The 21,824-nt window shown below is 48.2% G+C and overlaps 1 protein-coding gene across 1 annotated transcript in view; it reads right to left on the bottom strand.

Moving 5' to 3' along the window:
* The window catches only part of MAPT (microtubule associated protein tau), a 94,695-nt gene that overhangs the window by 43,720 nt on the left and 29,151 nt on the right, over positions 1–21,824 (bottom strand). Inside the window, exon 2 of the mRNA XM_034640404.1 lies at positions 374–532. Within this exon, the coding sequence (XP_034496295.1) occupies positions 374–515 (142 nt within the window). The 5' untranslated portion in view covers positions 516–532. The remainder of the gene's footprint in view (positions 1–373; positions 533–21,824) is intronic.

Below are 21,824 nucleotides of genomic sequence, written 5' to 3'. Positions count from 1 at the left end.
AAACAGGGCCCAGACAGGCTTGTAAGGAGGACGCACAAATTAGTATTCTGATGCTAATGCGTGCGGCTGTTTAAAGATGAATCGATGTGGCTGAAGACTCAAGCAAGCACCCAGTACTCATCAGACAGCCCCCCAGCAACCTCTGGCAGGCTGCCGTCCACACACGCGTCAGACTCTCCTTTGGAAAGGTACCTTCTCAAAGAGCCTCACATTTTGAGTTCTCTTGGCCCTTTCATATTCGGAGGCTTCACTCTGTTGACAAGCCAACAGAAGTACTTAAAATTCCGTTCAGAATTTTGACGCGCACACCTCCGGCCAGCCCTTCCCAGAGCGAGCCCCTGGGCCCGCTGTACACTCGAGCCTGTGCACTCACCTTTCAGGCCGTGGTCCATGTCCCCCTCGTGGTCTTGCAGCAGGGTGTAGCCCCCCTGAGAGGGGAGATCCTTCCTCTCCTCCATTCCGTACGTTCCAGCATGATCTTCTGTCGCGGTGAACTCCTGGCGGGGCTCAGCCATCCTGGGTCAAGGCCCACCTGGGGAAGGGAGATGGGAGGATGAGCTGAGGGACCTAAGCTCGGGGTGTGGGGTGGGGTAGGGAGAGAAGTGGCACCTCCCCGGGTCATAGCAGACAGCTCTCCGCCTCCCTATCGCCTCCCCATGGGGTGCCCAACCTCGTCCAACGTGCCCTGTTCACCTGTATGTGCACTTTTAATTCACCTGTATCACCTGCATTCCTACTCAAAACCACCAGGTGGCCAGGTCCAGGAGGCCTGACTTGTTAGGCCCCAGCACTCTTTCCATTTCATTAAAATAGAAAACGCTGCTGACTCATAGCTTGATTTTTAAAATTTTTTCATGGAACGGGTAAGCCCAAACAGGAGAAGGAAGGCATCAGCAGGTAAGAAGAATGAAGCACAGAGAAGCAAATGTGATCTTTCCATCACAAGACAACAGCAAAGCAAAACTGACTCTTGACCCAAATGTCCTGACACCCCCCAGCTCTGAGTGGGATCATGACCTGAGCCGAAGGCTTAACCGACTGAGCCACCCAGGCGTCCCTTAAGATTTTTATTTTTTACCCTTTAAAAATCTCAGCTCTGTTTTGATTTATTTTACATGCATTCACTTGATTTATTACACAGTTACGTAAGTATACATAATAAATACACACATGTCAATGTAAGTATATGTAAATAAATATATGTAATAAATACATATGTTATTTTACATGTATTTATTTACATTGTTACAGTGTTTTGTTATTTTTACTTTTAATTTTGCCCCAGATTCATGTCAGCTTTTCATTTAATTAATATTTTAACTTGAGATCACTTTAGACTTACACAAGAGTTGTAAAAGTAGCCCAGAGGATCATTTTGTTATTTCTAACCTTTTGAAATCCCTTTCAAATATATTTGCCTAGGTTATCCTCCTATCTTTCTGACTTTTTACATTGCGCTTGTTTTCTTTTCATCTTTCCTTCTTATAATTGTATCTTCTGTAATTTTTCATAATTTTAACCTAAATTTAGTCTTTATTTTCACTTTTAACATTTGTGTTGCCATTTCCCCTTCTTTAGTTGCTTTCATTTATGTTCTTTCTTTTATTCCAATTGTTTGCCTTCTTTGCTTTAAATCTCTACTTCTCCTTTATAATTCGTTAATAGTTAGGCCCTTATTCTGCTTCCATTTCCTGGAGTGTTTTCAGTGGAGTGGCACCCCAGAGTGGAGGTGAGAGTGAGTTGCCAAAGGGAGAACTGATAACACAAACTGGAGAACAGAGGCCCTTTCTCCTTCTCCACTGCACCTGGTCACCTGGTGCTCTGGTTTCCGTGATCGATGAATTAAAGGTAAGGTGTGGAGGGCATATCTGATGTCATGTGTTCTTTAAATGCATTATGAGTTACAGAATGCTCTAAAATCCATGTCTCACCACTGACAGATGTTGGGCAGGTCCCATAAAGGCTGGGCTACAAGGCGGGAGGGTCCGCCTGGGGCAGACCCTTCCCATAATGCTTTCCTGACTGACACTGGTGGTGGGACAGACAGGCTTCTGGCACTGCGTCTAGCTAGACCAGCTAGCCATTGGCAGACTCATGTCCAGCTTCGTTTCTCTCCCTTCTAGGCAGGATGTGCTGGGGTGGGCATCTGAGCTCTTCTCTGTCCACAAGGCAGCTAGCAAGAGCCACATGGCCGAGGAGGGTTTTAAGAAAGAGCTCAGTGGGGGTGCCTGGCTGGCTCAGTTGGTGGAGTGGGTGACTCTTGATCTTGGGGTTATGAGTTCGAGCCCCACGTTGGATGTAAACATTACTTAAAAATAAAATCTTTTAAAAAAAGAAAACCAAAACGAATGAGCTCAGTGGGACCTCTGCTGGGTGGGTGGTCTGGTCCCACTTAGGTATTTACTACCTATGGAGAAGGGGCCTCTTTTCATTTTGACTGAGGACCCTGTCCCTCAGGGAGCTCTTGGCACAGGCATCCAAGATTGAGGTTCTCCAAATCTTTGACATCTCCCCAATGACAAGCAGGACTATTTTGGGCCGATCAGAGTCCCCATTCATCCTTCAAGGCTTAAGATTTGGTGGTGATATTCTCTACCCTTAGATATGCTAACGGTCTGTTGCCCTTAGAAAGCCCCAAAACGTCAGAACCCCTCTTCTAAGAGGGACCCGTTCCATTATCTGAGAAAACTACTGCTCCCCACCAGCTCTAGGAAGTAGCATCCATCACTGGTGGAGCCTCTCAGGGCGTCCCTGGTCACCGCCCAATGGCTCGTCCCCGAGACTCGTCCATGAGTCACTTCATCTGGCTGAGTCACCAGATGCCTCACCCTGGAGTGGTGGGATCGCCCTAGAAGCTCAAGGCCTCCCAAGCTGGCTGGAGACACCACACCTGGCCCAGGTGAACCAGGCTAGCCAAGTCAGGTTACCCCCTGCAAGCTGCAGCTAAAGACTGAGTGAATGTGAAGAAGTTTAATGAGCTCTGTGGTTTTGTTCTTTGGATTTGCTCCATTCCTTTCAATGAATGACCAAGTTTCCCCTTCCGGACCATGGCGGTTGGCGGTGTACAAGTAAAAATCTCATGTATTGGTTTCCTTTTTTATAAAATGCACATTTATATCCTTTGCACCTCTGTTCAGATCTCAGTGCTCACTGCAATGACTTGAGTGAGCTCTTCATGCATGAGTAACATCAACCCTTTATCACGTTGGTGGCAGACAGTTTCTCCAGTCAGTCACCTTTATTTTGGTTCCTGATGGCTTCTGACCAGCAATGCTTTTTTTTTTTTTTAAGATTATTTATTTGAGGGGGGAGGGGCAGAGGCAGAGGAAGAGAGAATCCTCCAGGAGACTGCTCGCTGAGTGTAAAGCCTGACTCGGGGCTTGATTCCAGGACCCTGAGATCATGACCTGAGTCGAAACCAAGAGTGAGCTGCTGAACCGACTGAGCCATCCAGGCACCTCTAACCAGCAAGTTTTAATAGTTACATAGTCACATCTATTTTCCTTTGTGATGTTTGCTACTGCTGTTGCACATAAGGATCATCAACACTTTCTTCTTTTTTTTAAGACTTTTACTTTTTTATTTTTTTAAGATTTTATTTATTTGAGAGAGAGAGAGCATGAGCGGGGGGAGGGGGTGGGATAGAGTTGAGAGGGAGAAGCAGACTCCTCGCTGAGCAGGGAACCTGATGTGGGGCTCCATCCCAGGACCCTGGGGTCATGACCTGAGTCGAAGGCAGAGGCTTAACCGACTGAGCCACCCAGGTGCCCCTTGTCGATATTTTCTGCTATGTTTTCAGTGATCTAATTCTTTACATTTGATTAATTCATCTGGAATTTATTTAGGTGTATGACATGAGGTGAGAATCTAAACATTTCCCCCCAAATATAATAGTTAAACCAATGGCCCAGCCCTATTCATAGAATCTGTCCTCTTTCCCAGGCAAATGAACCAGCTACTCTGCCCCATTTGTCTGTCTGTTTTGGTGCTAGAGCTGCCCCCCCACGCCCACACCCCCAAGTGAAGTTTTGGATCTCAAGTCTTATTCTCTAGGTGGCCATGGACACTCTCATTTTCTTTTTCAAAACTGTTTGACCTTCTTGCTTGTTTTCTCTTGCAGATGTCCTTTAGAATATTTTTTCTCAAATTCTCAAAATTCCATTGGGATTTTGGCTGGAATTGTGTTATGTGCCAAGATGATAAAAATTGCTCTCTTCAGATTATTTAGTGTCCCTTTCCAAGAGCATAGTGTGTCTTCCCATTCATTCAGGTTCCTAATTCTCTCTGGGTGAAGGTGGGGGGTGTAGTCCTGTAGGTTCCTGATCGGGAGTTCACTCCTGATGTCTTGCCGTCTTCTGTGCTGCCTTTGTGAGTGGGTCCCTCACCCTCATCGTGCTGATGACTTATGAAGGGCTCTGGGTTTCTGCAGCGGAGGTGACCAGGCTGCAGCTCCAATGCTGGGACTGGTCCAGAAGCGAAAGGTTCCCAATAAAGGCAGGACGCATTTTCTAGGCCTCTGTCAGACAGCTGTGATCCCTTAGCAGGAAATCTCTTACTCACTGAGCTTGTGAAAAGAAGCTGGCAGAGTTCAGGAGGGTTTTGCAGAAGAATGCAGGGGTAGGAGGGGGCATTCTCCTCTTTTCTCTACTCCCGAGGTCAGTTTGCCCCCAATCCAGTGGTTGCTCATATTTTAAAATCACGGGTTTTTGAGAAAGCCGTTCTTCCAAAGGAGCCTGGGAGGTGTGAGACGCCAGGGACCCTCATGCACTATATGGCTCGGTACACTCTGCTTACGGTTAAGTCTCGAAGTCCCAAAGCCCACCCTCCACTTAGGCCCTGAAAAGACAGGCTCGCCGATTAGAGCTCTCTTCTTCCGACAAATGGCACAGCCACACATCCCAGCCCCAACACTTTCAGCCAAAGACAGCAGATTGGAAAACATAAAAATAAGCACAGGCCCGAGGTGGGTCCACAGCCCAGACTAGACTCGGTCACCACCCCACGGATCCCTGTAATCTAAGAGGGATGCACAGACGGGAAAATAAACACACAGGGAGTTGTTTTCTTAAGGCTGCTCTCTGCTTTCTTATTCTTCTAAATCAACCAATTTCTCCCCCCACCCCCGGAGGTAAGAAAGAAATTTTAGGAGAAGCACAAAAGTTGAGTTAAATCCGGAAACTAAATAGGGCCACTTTTTAGGCACCCCTTGGGAAAGAACCTAACTAGAGAAGACAAGAGCCAGAGCATCCTGGGGTCTGTCCCTGTCATTCTGGAGCTGAGTCAGCTTCGGCCCAAGAGGGAAGGCATCTTGTCCTGTGGGGTCACATCCCCAGCCCCATGCCACCGTGCTGATGGACAGAGTCGGAGTGGAGCAGAGAAGGGGTCACGTATCCACAGGGTGAGAGGGACAGACCGACAAAGAAGACAGGTGGGTGAAGACAGGTTAAGGGAAAGGCAAGGGGGTGAAGGCACAGGGAGGGATGAGCCCCTGAATTAAATCATGGCTGCTGCTACCCAGTCTTTTTTGTTCATTATTAATGAGGAAAAAGTCATACAACAGAAGATTAACCATTTTCAAGTGAACAATTCAGTGGCATTTAGTACATTCACAATGTGTACAACTACCACCTCTAGCTCCAAAACATTTTCATCACCCCAAAAAGAAACCCTGAGCCCGTGAAACGGTTTCTCCTCATCCCCCACCCTACTCCCTGCTGGCCACCCAACTACTTTCTGTCTCCATGGGTTATGTATTTCAGATAATTGAAATCATTTAATATGCAGCCTCTTCGTGACTGGTTTCTCTCACTTAACATAATGTTTTTAGGACTTGGGGCTTCGTTTCTTAATAAGATTCCACCGTATGGACGCACTGCATTCTAACTATCCATTTATCTTTTGATGGATACTCATGGTCTTTTAATAAATGACAAGTTTGGAAACAAGGTAAAATGGAATTTTTTCTTGTGACTCTTATCTGATAACGGTGAAACTGCGGTGGAGGGAGAAGAAAGGTGTGGGCAGGAAAGGGGGATGGTAGAAGAAGGAGACTGGCAGGGGCCCCCAGACAATCTTCAAATTCCTCCTCACTTTGCCAAGGCTGGGCCCCCATGGAGCACAGGATGTGTAGGTGAGGCCCCAGCACCCTTCTGCTCCCAAAGAATGGGGCCTTCCCAGGCTGCAAGAAGGAGCCACCTTTCTGCCTGGCAGAGTTCACATCTTCTGTGGAACTTACCTGAAGAGGCACCTCTGTTTTCTGATCATCCTGGGCTGCCCTCGGCGGTGTCCAGAGGTGGACAAGGGAACCCCAGGCACCTAGTCCAGCTGAGAAGAGACTTATGGAAGGTCACCAGAGGACCCTACTCACCATTGGGAGTGCATCCGCCATTTTCCTGAACACTTCCCCATGATGGAACATCTAGGCCCACTATAAACCCGTGAGGTTGGCAGGACACAAATCCCAGACAGGTAAAGGCCCCCAGAGGCTAAATGACTGGCCCAAGACCACTGAGGCAGCCTGGGACCTGACTCAGAGTCAGTCAGATACATCTCCCTTGGGCCTACTGTCCTCTGGGACACAGATTCCTGGCAGTTCTGAGGCCTCCGTGTGCTCCCCACCCAGGCCTTTCCTCCCACATGGTTCTCCAGGGGTTCTGTAGGTTTCTTCCGACCTAGGGCAGTCTTTACCTGGTATAGTTGAAGACCAAATGGCCTCCCAGCACCTACTGCCTCTTTCCTGTTCTTCCTAATTTTCTTACCCACAGCAATGCAGTTTGGTAATGAGTAATTCAGGTTCTAGAAAGCTCCTTGGGTAAGCCAGGGCAACACTGGACACCCTTTTGGCAGCTTTGGAATTTTAATAGCCTCTGCTTATGTGAGCCCTGTCTATAAGCCAGTCACAGGGACTTCAGAGAGAGAGTCTCTCTGCAATACAACAACCTCATGAGAGGAATCATTGTCCCCATTTTCTGGATGAGGAAACAGGCTCAGAGAGGTTCCATAACCTGTTGAGGGTCACGGAGGTAGGACGGGGCAGAGCAGGGGCTGAACTTGGATCTAGAGATGCTCAAACCCATCTCTAGGCCGCTATATCCTACCAGTGCCTTCCCAACAGACTGTTTAAAAAGCACAGCCCTTTTCTCCCGTCCAGGACTGGGCGACATGATGGGCTGTCCGGGCTGGAAGGAGAGCCGAGGGCGGCCGGCGTCCTGGCGCACCACGCTCGGAGCCCCACCGCCAGAGCTTCGCCTGTGTGCACCGCAAGCCCCTCGGCAAGGCGAGCCCACGTCCAGGGCGGGGCTGTTCCAGGCCGAGGGGCAGCCTCGCTAGGGGGCAGCAGACGCGCGGCCGGCGGCGGCGGGCTTCTCCCGGAGCAACGACTGCAGGCCCGGGGGCGCCCGCCGTGACTCAGCGCAAAGCCGAATCGCCGTCGTGTGATGGCTCGGTCCAGAGAGAGGACGATCGCCCTCAGACCCCCTCCGCTGAAAAATCCCACACCGCAGACTGAGAGTAGCGCCGATGCCCAGCTTCGCCAATCTGCCGAAAACACTGAATTGTACCCTTTAAAGGGTGAATTTCGTGGTACGGGACGTATCTCAATAAAGCTGTTATTAAAAAAAACAAACACCCTAGATGGACCTCTCTCAGAAAGCTGAAGATCCAGTAGAGATAAATCTAGAATCCAAAAATAACCTTACAATGAACTTTGTTCCCCCAAAGTTATTTTTGGCTCCTGCATCCCATTTTTCCTTTGCTCTGGTCCCTTTTTTGCACCATCGGGAATGTGCCAGCGCACTCGGGTGGAAAACAGGATTCCTCCGAACGACAGCCGCCGTGTTTCAAGTGTCTCTGGGTATTGACTCATTTAATTCATACACCTGCCTCCATTCTTACGTCTCCTTCTACAGAGGGGGAAACTGAGGCACGGGAAGGTTGAGTAAGTTGCCTCGGGTCTCACAGTAGGCATGCCATGGAGTCGGGGTTCAAAGCCCAGGCAGCCTGGCACCAGAATCTGACCTAATGTTAAGCGGACTGATAATCGTGATTGAATGGAGCAGTGATGGAGATGCCCGTTTAAGAACACCAGGGTCCTTGCTCTACTGAACTAAAGCTTTTTACCTCGAAAATGCCCTCATCATATTTACATTCTATTCTTTAATGCTAGGGTCCAACTGTTTTACTCTAAGATACAGAGATTACTGAAAGGGCACGCATACTCTGTCTCCTGGGCTGAGGCAGAGTCGGGGCCCCAGGTCATTAGGAAATCCCTCTACTCAGGAGGCTGGGAGCCAACTGTACCCCGAGGAAGAGAAAGAGCCTCAAGGGTTTAAATCAACACCCCTGTGAGGCTGACTCCTGGCAACCCCGATGCTTCAGACACCCTTCACTAACAGCTGGTCCCAACTGTGAGAGTCTGAGGAGCTGCCTCTCCGTCTGTGCTGCCCCTCTTCTCCCCTGCCCCCTATAGGTGGTACCCAGCACCGAGACAGGCACAGGGACGTCCTCAGGAAGATGCGCAGGAGGGAGGACTCACGGCATGGCAAACCTCAGAGGAGCTCTAACATGTGAGCTCATGGACACATCACACCACAGTGTACCACAGAATGTTCTAGAACCAAATCTGAACAATAAAAAGAATACCCGGATTTTAAGCATAACTGCCAAATGAAGAAGAGAGAAGATAAAGGAGCCCACAGAGAGGGAAGACTTATGTTGGTGAGAAGAAAATGGAATAATCCTGGGCCTCCATCCAAAGAGAACAATCAACAATTGTATGAAAGCATGAATGAAGGCCACTTTTTGGGGGGAGGTGGTGCTGCCGTGTACACACAATGTGTCATGGCTGATGTCAGCTGGCTAATGTCCACCATCGTAAGAAAATTCAGACTGTCAGAGAGGACAATTCTAGTTTTAAGCCTCAGATTTGTTTTAATTTTTTTAATTTTTTTTATGACAGGCTTCTCTCCTCCTTTGTAGTCACTGGCATAGCAAAATAATGCTGTAACATTTGGCAGGGTGACAGATCAAGCTTGGGTGGCCTTTGTGTTCAGAACTGTGGTCGCTTTCCCTCCAACCCCCTTTCTGATAAGTTTTCCATCAGTCAGCTTTCAACAAGGACGGCACTGCTGTGTGACATCTTGATGGGTGGTCGAAACAGGCTGCTGAGCTGCTGTCCTGTTCAGGAACCGCCAATGTCCTGGCTACCGCTTTAATTCTACCTGAGATGAATCCCCTGAACTCAGGGCACCAAATGGATAAAGACGAGTCTCTTCTGATATAAAAGCCAAGAACACCAGAGCAAAAAATTGCTTTTCTTGGGCAAACCACTCTTAATTCTTAGAGAGAGAGAGAAGCAGAGAAAGAAAACGTACTGTTTTATAAAAGTGACTCATGGTGCCTGGGTTGCTCAGTCAGCTGAGCCTCCGACTCCTGATTTTGGCTCAGGTCATGATCTCAGGGTCCTGGGATTGAGCCCCGAGATGGGCTCTGCACTCAACGAGGAGTCCGCTTGAAGATTCTCCCTCTTCCTCTGCCCCTCCCCGCCCTGCACATGCACACACTTGCTCTCTCTCTCTTTCTCTAAAATAAATAAATCTTTTTTTAAAAAAGTGATTCAGGGGCGCCTGGGTGGCACAGCGGTTAAGCGCCTGCCTTCGGCTCAGGGCGTGATCCCGGCGTCATGGGATCGAGCCCCACGTCAGGCTCCTCCGCTATGAGCCTGCTTCTTCCTCTCCCACTCCCCCTGCTTGTGTTCCCTCTCTCGCTGGCTGTCTCTCTCTGTCAAATTAATAAATAAAATCTTTAAAAAAAAAAAAATAAAAAAAATAAAAAATAAAAAAGGGATTCATAGTCATTATTAAAAAGTCAAATACAAAAATGTGAAAAAGCAAAGCAAAATAACCACTTTCAATGTGTTAGGGAACTTCCCTACAGATACCTCTCCTGGGCACACATAGAATTTTCCCTAAATAAGACCATATTCTGTAGCCTGTTTTATTCACTTAATAATATGCTGTACTAATAAGCTTTATCTTATTTCTGGTTGATCTTTAGTGGATATAATTTGGAGCATTGCTGCAGTATCTCTGTCTTCCAGCTCTAACAGGCAGAATATAGTCCACAAACCAACACAAGATTACACTTAACAAGTGCTTGGGGGGAGCTTCTAGCCCCCCCTCCTTTTTAGCCATCCATAATCTTCCCCTTATAAGGATAGATATTTCTAGAGCCAGGCACTATTTACACATTTTATCTCATTTAATCCTCATAACAACCTATGTGAGTTAGAAAATATTATTATCTATCTCAATTTTTAAAAAAGATTTATTTGGGGGAGAGGGGCAGACAGCAAGCAAGCAGGGGAAGGGGCAGAGGGAGAGGGAGAATCTCAACTGCGGAGCCCAACATGGGGCTCGATCCCAGGACCCTGAGATCATGACCTGAGCTGAAATTGAGTCGGACACTAAACCAACTGAGCCACCCAGGCATCCCTCTTATCTCCATTTTTGCACTGAGGCTCAGTTGCCCAGGCTGGGGCGGGGGATGCATGTGGCTGTGAGTCTGCAGGTGGCTTTGACAGTGGGCGGAGACCCCCATCAAGGAATCATGAAGCTTCTCTCTGAAGCCCTAATGCAGGACGAGCCACCCCAAGAACGCTTTTGTCATCTCAGCTCCATTCTGCAGCTGGGGAAACCGAGACGCAGAGAGGCTGAAGGACCTCCAGGGAACCTAGAAATAGTGGCAGAGCTGGGGACAGAGTCTGGTGTGTGGTGATTTGCTGGAAAGCTCAGCTTAGGAATGGGAAATTCGCTGGGAGTGAGCATGAGAACTGACTGTGGGCAGGGCAGAGTGGGGTCTCGGACAGGAAGACACAGCCATATCTGATGAATGGGCCTCCTCCATCAGCCTCTTGCCTCAGCAACACCTCGGGATGGGGAAGCCTCTCAGAGGCACCCTTGGGCCACTTACCAAAGAGCATTATGGATTCTAGGAAACACCTGCTCCCCCATTAGCCATTCCTGGGACTGATGGATGGTACTCAGGCTGTCCCTTTCTCAAAGCACTTTGAGAACACTGCCAGGCCTCACTCTCACAGCAGGGTCTGGGGAAGCACCCTCCATCCTAGGCCCAAAGGGGAGCCTGGAGGATCCCTTGCTTCTCTTCCCCCACCCCTCCACTCCCAGGGCTCTCCTGTGAAGCAGGGTCTGCAGATCTAGAGAGGCCGTCTTCCTGCCTACTCCCACAGAGGCACCATGAGGCTGCTCAACCCCAACTCCTTTTTAAAAAAAGATTTTATTTATTTATTTGAGAGAGTGAGCACATGTGCAGATGAGTGGAGGAGGAGGGGCAGAGGCGGAAGGAGAAGCAGACACCCCGCTGAGCAGGGAGCCTGAATGGGGCTCGATCCCAGGACTCCGGGATCATGGCCTGAACCGAACGCAGCCACTTAATGGACCGAGCCACCCAGGCACCCTCACCCCAACTCCTTTGTGACACATGCCAAGCCCAGCCTCGTCTGTTGAATGAACGCCTAGACTCTGGGCTTCCGAGGTGCAGGCATCAGCTCCACACCTTCCTGAGGGACCCTTGTTCTCGGCTCAGCCCTGTGCATGGATTTGGGTGGAAAATATACCTGGTGTGGAATCAAAAGCCCTGGGTTCAAGGCTCAGGGGGGACCACTAGCTGCTCAATACTGGGCCAATCACTTGCGTTCTCTATACCACGATTCTTCATTTGTCACAGGGGCAGGAGGACACATGTCTCACAGGGCGGCTGTGAGGGTCCCTGAAAACATGCACGTGTGAGAGAGCACTTGAGTGAACCGCCGTGTTCTAGACGGATACAAGGGACTGTTGTCACGACAGGGAAGGTATGAGCAAGGAGAAGGTACCTGAAGATGGGAAGAGGAGGCTTGCCTAAAAGGATAAGATAAGGGGCCTATCTGAGGGCCTTGGTCTGTGCCTCTGTCCCAAAGAAGGGGGAGTAATGGCACAAAGAGGTGAGAGGCCATGTTGCATCAGCCCAGGGAGAAGAGAAAAAATGAGGGGGTCCTTCTGCAGAGGTCTCAGAAGTGGTGGGGAGAAGGTAAATGCCAAAAGGAGAATGAAGGAGTCTGAGCTCCGGGTTCCTCCCAGGGCGGGCACAGAGAGGATGTGGCAGGTGACTGCGGAGGGACGGACTGTGGCCCCAAAGTCTCAGCTTGCTGGGAGTGGGCCCAGGAGCCGCGATGGAAGCCAGCATTGGCGAAGCCACAGGAATGACCAGAAACGGGCTCCTTTTGCCATGACATTTCATTTGATGGGAACAACGGGGAAGACATGAAGGGAAGAGGAGAATGAAGAAGGAAAGTGGTCGTTTTTTTTTTCATTTCTATTTTCTGAGTCTGAGGAGATGCAGGGGAGAGGAGGATGGCGGGAGGCTGCCCCTAATTAGCAGCTGTCCCTCAGTAATGAGCGGCCTGAACTCAGCACTGTCTCAGAAGGACGGAAAATAAACAATGTCCTCCGAACACATGTAATAAGGCACACCATCCCTGAACTCCTCCTTTGATAAAGGTGCCCCGGCACGGCATCGGGGCCAAAGTTCATGACAGTGCAGCACAGCCGGCATCAACCACACACTCAAGCCAGGCTGCCACTTACTAGCTGGGTGACCTTGGGCGAGTCACTCAACCTCTCAGAGCCTCTACTGCTTTGCCCATAAAATACAGAGCTTAAATGAGTCAATATACATCAGGTGCTCAGGACCATCACTGGCTCCCGGGAAACACTCTGTAAGTGCCCCCTGTGGTTATCATCATGACAACCGCATCACCCGTTCATTTAGCCAAACCTTCCTGCATCCTGTTTGTATTTGCAGACCAAACAGCTTCACAGGGCACAGAGCCCCACCCCACTTTGGATCTAATGACACGTGGTGCCCCCTTGGCCCTCCCAGTGCAGCCTCCAGCCAGGCAGGGCAGATGGTGTACCCAGTGAGATCATCCCCTGGTCCCGTGATGCCTGGAGACAGGGCCAAAATCGTGTCCTGGGGCACCCTGCATGAAGCTGACTCCTTTGTAAGAGGGATGGGGGAGGAAGGAACGCACTGGCATGGAGAGAGGTCCACCCTGTATCACCAAGTGGAAAAAGCAGCTTCAGAAATGTGCCTGTACAGAATTTTTATAAATAAAAAAATAACATGTATATGCATATGTGCAGACAGAAAGTCCTGAAGGCTGAACAGAGGTTTTCTCTGGAAAGGGAAATGGAATTAGGGAGACTTTCTCTTGTTGGTGTCTACATTTTTGTTTCATTATATTGTTTTATAAATATATATTATGTTTATAATCTGATACAAAGCAATAAATACAGTCCTGTTTTGGCAACGCAAAACACCTTTGTAACAGTCAAGAACTTTTCCCACTGTGTCCTTCTCCTCTGATTCACATGTCACAAATTGCCCTCAGCCACTGGCAAGGCCGGAGGGACAGGTCGCCAAGACACTTAACATTGACTCTAGGCATCAGGACCCCTCTGTGATCAATCATAGAGACAAAAGCCACTTAGGGTGACAATGTGTAGGTGGGGTTCTTACGAGCCCCAGAAAATGTAACTTCCAAAATGAAGTGTGTCCTGTAAGATGCCATGGCTAGGTCAGAATAGAAAAATAAAGGCTCTTTAGATAAAGGAGAAATGAGACAATTTTGTTGCATCTCCTGAGGCTGGCAAAATAGTTTCAATATTTATCAATAAGACGTTTCATTTAAATGAGAACAAGGAAATGCAAATATTACCCAACCTGGGACCCTAGGTCATGCCCCTCTGATTTGGATAAAATCATTATGCTTGACAACGTGGAGTATCCAGCTGGAGAAAATGGAAAATTGGATGGAGTGAAGAGGTTATCTTGAAAGTAAGAATTTAAACACAACTTTGGAACCAGATCCAATCCAGGTATACAAATACATGGGTCAATTAAAACCGACGCATCAGAAATTCGGATCAGGGAGAGACAGGAAATAAAAGCTGGGTCATGCATTTAGGTCCTAGGCTCCCAGAACATATTCCTGAAAAAGCCCAGACACAAAATGTCCATTATCTAGCAGAAAGACCTGGACAGGGGCGCCTGGGTGGCACAGCGGTTAAGCGTCTGCCTTCGGCTCAGGGCGTGATCCCAGCGTCCTGGGATCGAGCCCCACATCAGGCTCTTCTGCTATGAGCCTGCTTCTCCCTCTCCCACTCCCCCTGCTTGTGTTCCCTCTCTCACTGGCTGTCTCTATCTCTGTCAAATAAATAAAAAATCTTAAAAAAAAAAAAAAAGAAAGGCCTGGACAGCATTTATGTTATGTTCATAAACAGAAATCATATTCCAGGAGGGAAAAAGAGAGAATGACTCGATTTCCATCTGAAAGAGAAAAAACTGGCAAGGAGGAAGTACAAAACACTTGGAAACATAATAGGAAATTAAATTCTACTTGGAGAATGAGAAAGCCCTCTACCCTGGGCGGGGGGTGGAAGCCAAGGGAAGACTCTGCATGCCCATTGGTCATCAAGCAGGAAAGCAGGAAAAAAGTGTGACCCGGTGTGGTCATCCCTGTCTGTGATCTGAGCTGCTTCTGGGTTTTTCCAGTGTCTCAGGAATCACCATCAGAATCAAACCCATAAAGGAATACTATAAACCACTGAATAGTAACTTTAAATAGGTGAATTTTATGGCATGTGAATTATCTTATTAATAATGTTTTCAAAACATCAAAAAAGAGGCTCAAAATTAAATTTCTTTTCTTTTTTTTAAGAGTTATTTATTTTTGTGAGAGAGAGGGAGCAAGAGTGCACGAGCAGGGGGAGGGGCAAAGACAGACTCAGACTTCCTGCTGAGCAGAGAGCCCGACATGAGGCTCAATTCCAGGGCCCCAAGATCATGACCTCAACCAAAGGCAGATGCCTGGGGCGCCTGGGTGGCACAGCGGTTGAGCGTCTGCCTTCGGCTCAGGGCGTGATCCCAGCGTTATGGGATCGAGCCCCACATCAGGCTCCTCCGCTATGAGCCTGCTTATTCCTCTCCCACTCCCCCTGCTTGTGTTCCCTCTCTCGCTGTCTGTCTCTGTCAAATAAAAAAATAAATAAAATCTTAAAAAAAAAAAAAAAAGGCAGATGCCTAACCGACTGAGCCACCCAGATGCCCCTGTATTTGTTTTTTTAAACCACTGGAAACAATTCAGTTCTTAGTGTATTGCTTGGTATGGGGTAGGTGGTCAATATACCTTCACAAATGGGTGGATGAAAGAATGTGAACTGAGAGCCATTCACCGCACTTGGTCAAATGATGGGTGCTGCCCTAACTGCTACACTCTTTCTCACATCTGGGCCTTGGCACGGGCTGGTCTCCCTGCCAGGAAAGCCCTCTCCTCCACTTTCCCTCTCCCTGGCTAACTTCTACTCAAGCTCCAGGCTTTATCAAAGCACTCCCAGAACCACTTTTAAGCAGCCCTTCCTGGCTCTGCCAAAGCCCTCATGTGTGCCCTAATGAATGCTTGTTGCATGGTGCTGTGGTTCTCTGGTTACTTGGCGCTGGTGCTGGAATGCTAATGCCCTGAGGATGGGAGGGCCATGCCACCTTCTTCACCCTTGTGGCTTTAGCAGCTGGCCCATCCCTGGCACGAGGAAGGCGCCCAGTAAATCGGTGAACCAATGAGTGTGGGGGCAGGGAGATAGCTTTTGGTGGGATGGAGGGGGAGATGGATCGACATTAATCGCTAACACTTCCCAAGCTCACAGCTCATGGTCTATTTCAAATCTGAGAGCCAGCCTGTTCTCTCATGGGGGCCACCCCAGCCCCCTGGGTAACAGACGTACCTCTGACACCCCACTGGAGAGAATGTTCCCCTTGTGATCAGAGAAAGAACTCAAATTCTCCTGCCCCTTTGCAAACCTCAAGTGACCAAAATAGATATAGAACTGCTATGTCAGCTGGGTGTTGGGCTAACCAGGAATGACCTTGAGTTTGTCATCTTTGTCATCAAGGTCTCTTCTGTTTTTGTTCCTTCTTCCCCTTCCCCCAAAACAGACTTGTTCTCCAGACATTTTTCTGGGAGCCCTTGCTTGGTTAGGACGGATTCATATAATCCTGGGTTCTCAAGCTTGGAATGGACCTTAAAGAAAGAGCCCCTCTATAGCACAGAGAGGTAATTAACTTGTCCAAAGTCACACAGCTGGTCAGCGCTGAAGCCAGGACACAAACATAAGTCAGGGGGACATTTCACTGAAGATACCCCAAGTAAGGCAGAAAACCATTGTTTTCCATAACATCAAATCCATGCATTCAATACTGCAGGTCAAAGGCAGTTCTGTTTGCTTAGAAAATACCGCAATGTCTTTGTCATAAATACAGAAACTTGTAGTATACAGGCTACCTTTGCCCATTTCATAGATTTTGCAACTCACTGTTCTGAGCCCCCGTCACAATACTCAGTCTGTGCTTCCTATCAGGGAGGAGAGAAATCATCTGATTGCTTCAGGCTATAACCAACGATGGACAAAAACATACCAACGATGGACAAAAACATGAGAAAGTGAGTTCACTGAGAGGACAGATCACTTTTTACTGAAGAAAAATAAGGACATGAGAATCTGAAACATGCTGAGAGAGAACATGTCAAGACAAACTGTCCCCACTGCAGGCCATGCATAAAATCCAAGGCTCTTCTCACATGAGGCCCCAGGGACATTTTGGGAGTAGACATGTGTGCTCTGTCACTGGGTCCCTGGGGGCTCGGGATGAAGTCACATCACATGATTATCTGTTAAGAACCTGCCACCCTTCAATTCCTCGGTTCAAGAGAAAGAGCAGAGTAATTAGAAACCACGAAGAAGACCATTTACAATTACAGCACTCTGTACTTTCCTTTTCATTCTTGTGGCTTATTGTTTGGACAGCATTTTCCAGGGAGCCGTGAAATATTGACTTATAAGCAATATCCAAGGGACCAAGAGTGTCTAAACACCTCAAGCCAGTGATTAAAGGCTTATTTTTAGGTGAAAAAATACGAAATGAGATAAGATGCCCTAACAGGCTGTAAAAGGAACTGGTCTTATTTGGGAAAACCTTCTTAAAAAAAAAAAAGTGCAATGTGACCAAAGGTATTATCAAGTATGAGTCAGATTATCTGGATCCTAATTTAGATACTTATCCCACTCTTTCCAGGTCTGCTTTGAAAAGTTTAATTATTAAATCTTCTCTTAGGTAAAACTATGCATTTGCATTTAGTTAACGTGGGAGACAGAATAATGGCCTCTCAGAGATGTTCACTATCGCAATCCCCAGAACCTATGAATCTGTTACTTCACATGGCAAAAGGGGAATAAGATTGCAGATGGAATTGAGGTTGTTGACCAGCTGAGTTAAAAATAGACTGCTGATCCTGGGTTATCCGAGTGGGCCCAACATATTCACAAGGGTCCTTCCACATGGAAGATGGAGGTAGGAGAGTTGGTATCAGCAATTTGACATGAGAAAGACACAGCTAGTCAACACTGGCTTTGAAGATTGGTGGGGCCATGAACCGAGGGACGCAGACAGCTCCAGGAGCTGGAAAAGGCAGGAAAGCAGATTCGCCCCCAGACCCTCCAGAAAGGAGTGCCGCCCTGCTAACGCCTTGATGTTAACCCAGTGAGACCTGTGTCAGACTTCTCACCTCCAGAACTTTCAGATAAACATTGGTGTTGGCTTAAGGCACTAAGTTTGTAGTGCTTAGGTACAGAAGTAAATAGAGGAGTGGGCACTTGCGGGAGCGGGAGGCTCCATTTCTACTTTGAATGGCGAAGTGGATGGAAGAGCCCTCCTCTCCCAGGAGGGAAGAAATGGAGTGGGAGTCACCCCTCCGCACTTCTCACGCTGCTACACACCCCAGACCCACATGCTCTGCGGCACATGTGGCTCTCGAAGCCTCCTGGGTGTTCAGGGAACACACCTGGGCTTAGCTCAATGCAGGAGTCTGCTTTAGGAGCTGTCCAGATGTGGGTAGCTAATGATGTGATGCGGGGAGGGCCTTTTCCCAATCAAAGGATAGGATCTCGTTAATTAAGAAGCAATGCTTTATGCTTAAAAGGCACAAATTCAGACCCACCCATTAGTCTCTTCAGTTAAGATCACTTATAAATCAAAGCAGCCAAGTTGTGGTTGTAGGAAGCATCTATTATTAATAGAGAGAGAAGTGGGCTCCTAAGTGAGAGGCTGGTCAATCATCACACCATGGAGGGAGGCTTGGGGGCTGATTCAGGTGTGTCAGCTGTGTACAATGCACGGATGTGTTACTGATGCTATGCATAGGGGATGTGTGTGTGTGTGTACCACATCCCATGCATGTGCATGTATGCCCTCCATTACTGAAGGTGGCCCCAGGATACCTACAAGCAGCAGAGCAGTCCAGGCAGGGACAAGACGGTATAAATAGGACAGAGCAAACCCACTGATCCCGCCGTGGCTGAGCAGCTGGGGGAACCTCAGGGACAAGGGCGGTGAGCAGATTATGAGGCAGGCATGTTCCAGCTCCCACCAGAGACCCAGAAAAAGGAGCAGGTGTGGTTCCTGCTCTTCAGTGTTTTCAGCCTGGCCAGGGAGAAACATATACAAATACTGAATGACACAGGGATAATTTCAGAGCAAACTGACCCCATGGTCAACTCCATTCTCAGAATGTCGCCTACACGTGCAGGGGCTCCAGGCTGGACAAAGGGATGGGCTCCCTGCTCTTTCAGATCTGGGAGGGAAGACAAAGAGACAAATACAGTCTAAGACCACAAGTCAGGAGAGAGAAGGCAGATTGGCTTGTGCCCCAAGAGTCTGTGATTCTGTGAGCTAAGCATGCAACAGGTGCGAGAGACAAAGGTTGTAGCAGCAGAAAGGAGATGTGGGTAGAGAAGGCTGGAGAAGGCTCTCGGGAGCTGACCTGGGGCTAATACTTGAAGGGAGGGCAGGCTGGGAGCAACAAACCCCTTCCACTAGGCTGGAGAGAGTGGTGACAGGGTCGTGATCAGGCAAAGGGGTCATCTCCAGGCAAAGGGGTGTCACTGGTCAAGAGTGTGATGGTTGAGAGACAAGACATTTTGGAGAGGCCCAGATCAGAGAGACTTAAGGCCAGGTGCCAGCTAAAAAGGCCCTGAGCCAAGGTCGGGAGAATAGTCCCCTGAGGAGCCAGAGCAGCTCACAAGCTCTGTGACAGTCCTGTTTGCTGGAAACGAACAAAGAATGAAGAGCCTGCGTCCTGCAGGTTTGGCTCTGGGGCTGGTGGTGGAGCCACTAATTCTCACAGAGTCCAAATTTCTGCACCACCTTTGAGTTCCGAGGGGCTAAGTAAACTGGCCCTGGCTGTGTGCCCACCTCTGACCCCCTTTGCAGGGCGATCCTTGGACCAGAAGCAGTGGCAGGTTCCATAATGCAGCCGCAAAGAGGCCCTGGCCAGGACTTGCTCATCCGAAAAGGAAGCAGCAGCATAAAGTGTCGCGAGAGGAGGGGGGACTGGGGAAGGGAAGGAGAGGGGAGCAGATGGGGTGGGGGTTGAGGAGGAGGCAGCCTCACGGCCCCCAGGAGGGGATGTCCAGAGTCTCCTGAGGCCATGGAAAGGCCTCTTTGGGGGAACAATTCTCAGCATGCCCCACCACAGGCAATTGTCAAATGCTGGTGTTGGGCTCCTGGACACACAACCTTGCCCAGAGAGGCCTGTAACCTGGCAGTTCCTTCCCCAGTCACGCTTCCAGCCAGAGGACAAGAAGATGCATACTTATCTAAACAGAAGTGCTCCCTTTGCTTTTCCCAATTATTAACCTGGGGTTGTTAAATAGCTTGTAGGATCAGAGGTCCTTCTAGGAGGAGAAAAACACGAAAACGCCTTGGGCTCAGGGTCCACCTTCTGTCTGGTAAGAAGGTTACTGTCCTCTGCAGATGAGGCAACCGAGAAGCTAAGCAAGTTGCCCAAAGACACCAGCTAGTCAACAGCAAAGGAAGACAAATTAGCCTCCCGGGGCAGAGAGCTGTTCTGGCTGCACACAGTCTCAGAAAGCAGGCTTCCATTTTCCAGAGAACCGATGACTTTACATGAGCCCACCCACATGCTGACTGGTGTCCAGCCAGCAGCTGTCACCAAGCAAAAATCCAGGGACTGAGGCACCAGCAGGAGGCACAGTCTCAGCCGAATGGCTGATGGGATCATCATTTCTTGGGCAACTGTCCAAGAAAAGTGGTTTTTTTTTTAAGTTAAATTAAAACCCACAGTATAAACTACTTTCTGAAAAGAATAAATTCATGCATCATTTAGATCCAACACACCCCCTTTAAAAGTCCTAGTGACCACTAAGGATCATAATTAAAGGAAACAAATCAATAATGCAAAGTATAAATAACAAATGGGAGCCTCTTTCCTTGAATTCAGTCAATTGATGGCAAACGGCTGGAGAGATCATTCCTCCTAAGAAAAACTTGCAAGAATTTAGTTCAAATCAATTGCTCACTTCAACCTTCTCAAACCTAACATGTTCTTGCTTCTCTACGGCTGGTTCTTTTTTTGTTTGTTTGTTTGTTTTTTAAGGAAGTAAATATACCAGAGCAAAAATTCCATCAGAAAACATTTTAAGGGGCGCCTGGGTGGAGCGGTTGTTTGAGCGACGGACTCTTGGTTTTGGCTCAGGTCGTGATCTCCAGGTCGTGAGATTGAGACCCACATTGGGCTCCACACTCAGCAGGGAGTCTGCTTGAGATTCTCTCTCCCTCTACACCTTCTGCTTGAGCTCACTCTCTCTAAAATAAATTAAAAAATCTTTTTTAAAAACGCACACATTTTAAGGTATGGACACTGGGAGCGCTGGGAGATGACCCTCAAACCCAGAGTGGCTCCTTCCTGTTGAGGAGGAAGGTCAAGGATCTAGCAAGTGGCCTCATCTTCCCTAAATGAACAAGGGAAGGACTGATGCCTTAGCTTCAGTCCTAGGAGGATTGCCAGCAAAGTTCTACCATCTCCCTTCGGCTCCACCCGGACAAGGGGCTGGAGTACGATGTGGGGACCAAAGGCGAAGGTGAAGAAAACGGCTGCCACATGGTGAAACAATCAAGGGGCGGACTGTAAAGCGTCCAAAATCAATAATAAAATGGACGAAAAGCCGGCCTGGTTTTACAAGCATCACAGGCCAGCAATCCTAAACAATATTAGTGATAAAATACTCCTCCTTGAAAAACATTTCCTTGGTCTACGTTATAAACAATCAGTGTCGCTGCCGTGGAGTGTTGATGACACGTATGTAAGGTTCACATCAGCCCTTGAGAAAACATATCCTTTAGTAAACCTGGTTTTCTCCATAGAAGTCACTTGGAGAACTCCCAGTTACACAATCAGCCCCCACGTGTGGAGTTGGCTACACAGTGTCATTTCAAGAGAAAGTTCTTAGCAGTTCAGAATTGTGAGCTGGCTTTGGACTTAGGTTGTAAGCGTGAACAGTGGTAGTTCAGGGCCGCCAAGAAGCTGAGTTACTTTGGTGCTGTCATTCTGTGTGGCCACTTGGGAGTTTTTATTTGTGTTTAAAATTTAAAACAGTGGCACCGAGTATGAATTGCCAAGGGTCCAATTTTTGCTTGGTAAGTACACCTTTTACTCACACGTGATATATTTTACTAAGTTTGAATAATATATTTCAAATAGAAACTTATTTTTTATTTTTATATTTTTAAGATGTATTTATTTATTTGAGAAAGAGAGAGGGTGGGGAGAAGGGCAGAGGGAGAGGGAAGGAGAGAATCTCAAGCAGACTCCCTGCTGGGCACAGAGCTGGATTCGGGGCTTGATCTCACCTCCCTGA

Source organism: Ailuropoda melanoleuca, chromosome 13 (genome assembly GCF_002007445.2).
Source record: "Ailuropoda melanoleuca isolate Jingjing chromosome 13, ASM200744v2, whole genome shotgun sequence".
Taxonomy (NCBI): domain Eukaryota; kingdom Metazoa; phylum Chordata; class Mammalia; order Carnivora; family Ursidae; genus Ailuropoda; species Ailuropoda melanoleuca.
The sequence above is the reverse complement of the archived record's forward strand: the minus strand, read 5'-3'. Positions and strand labels throughout refer to the sequence as shown.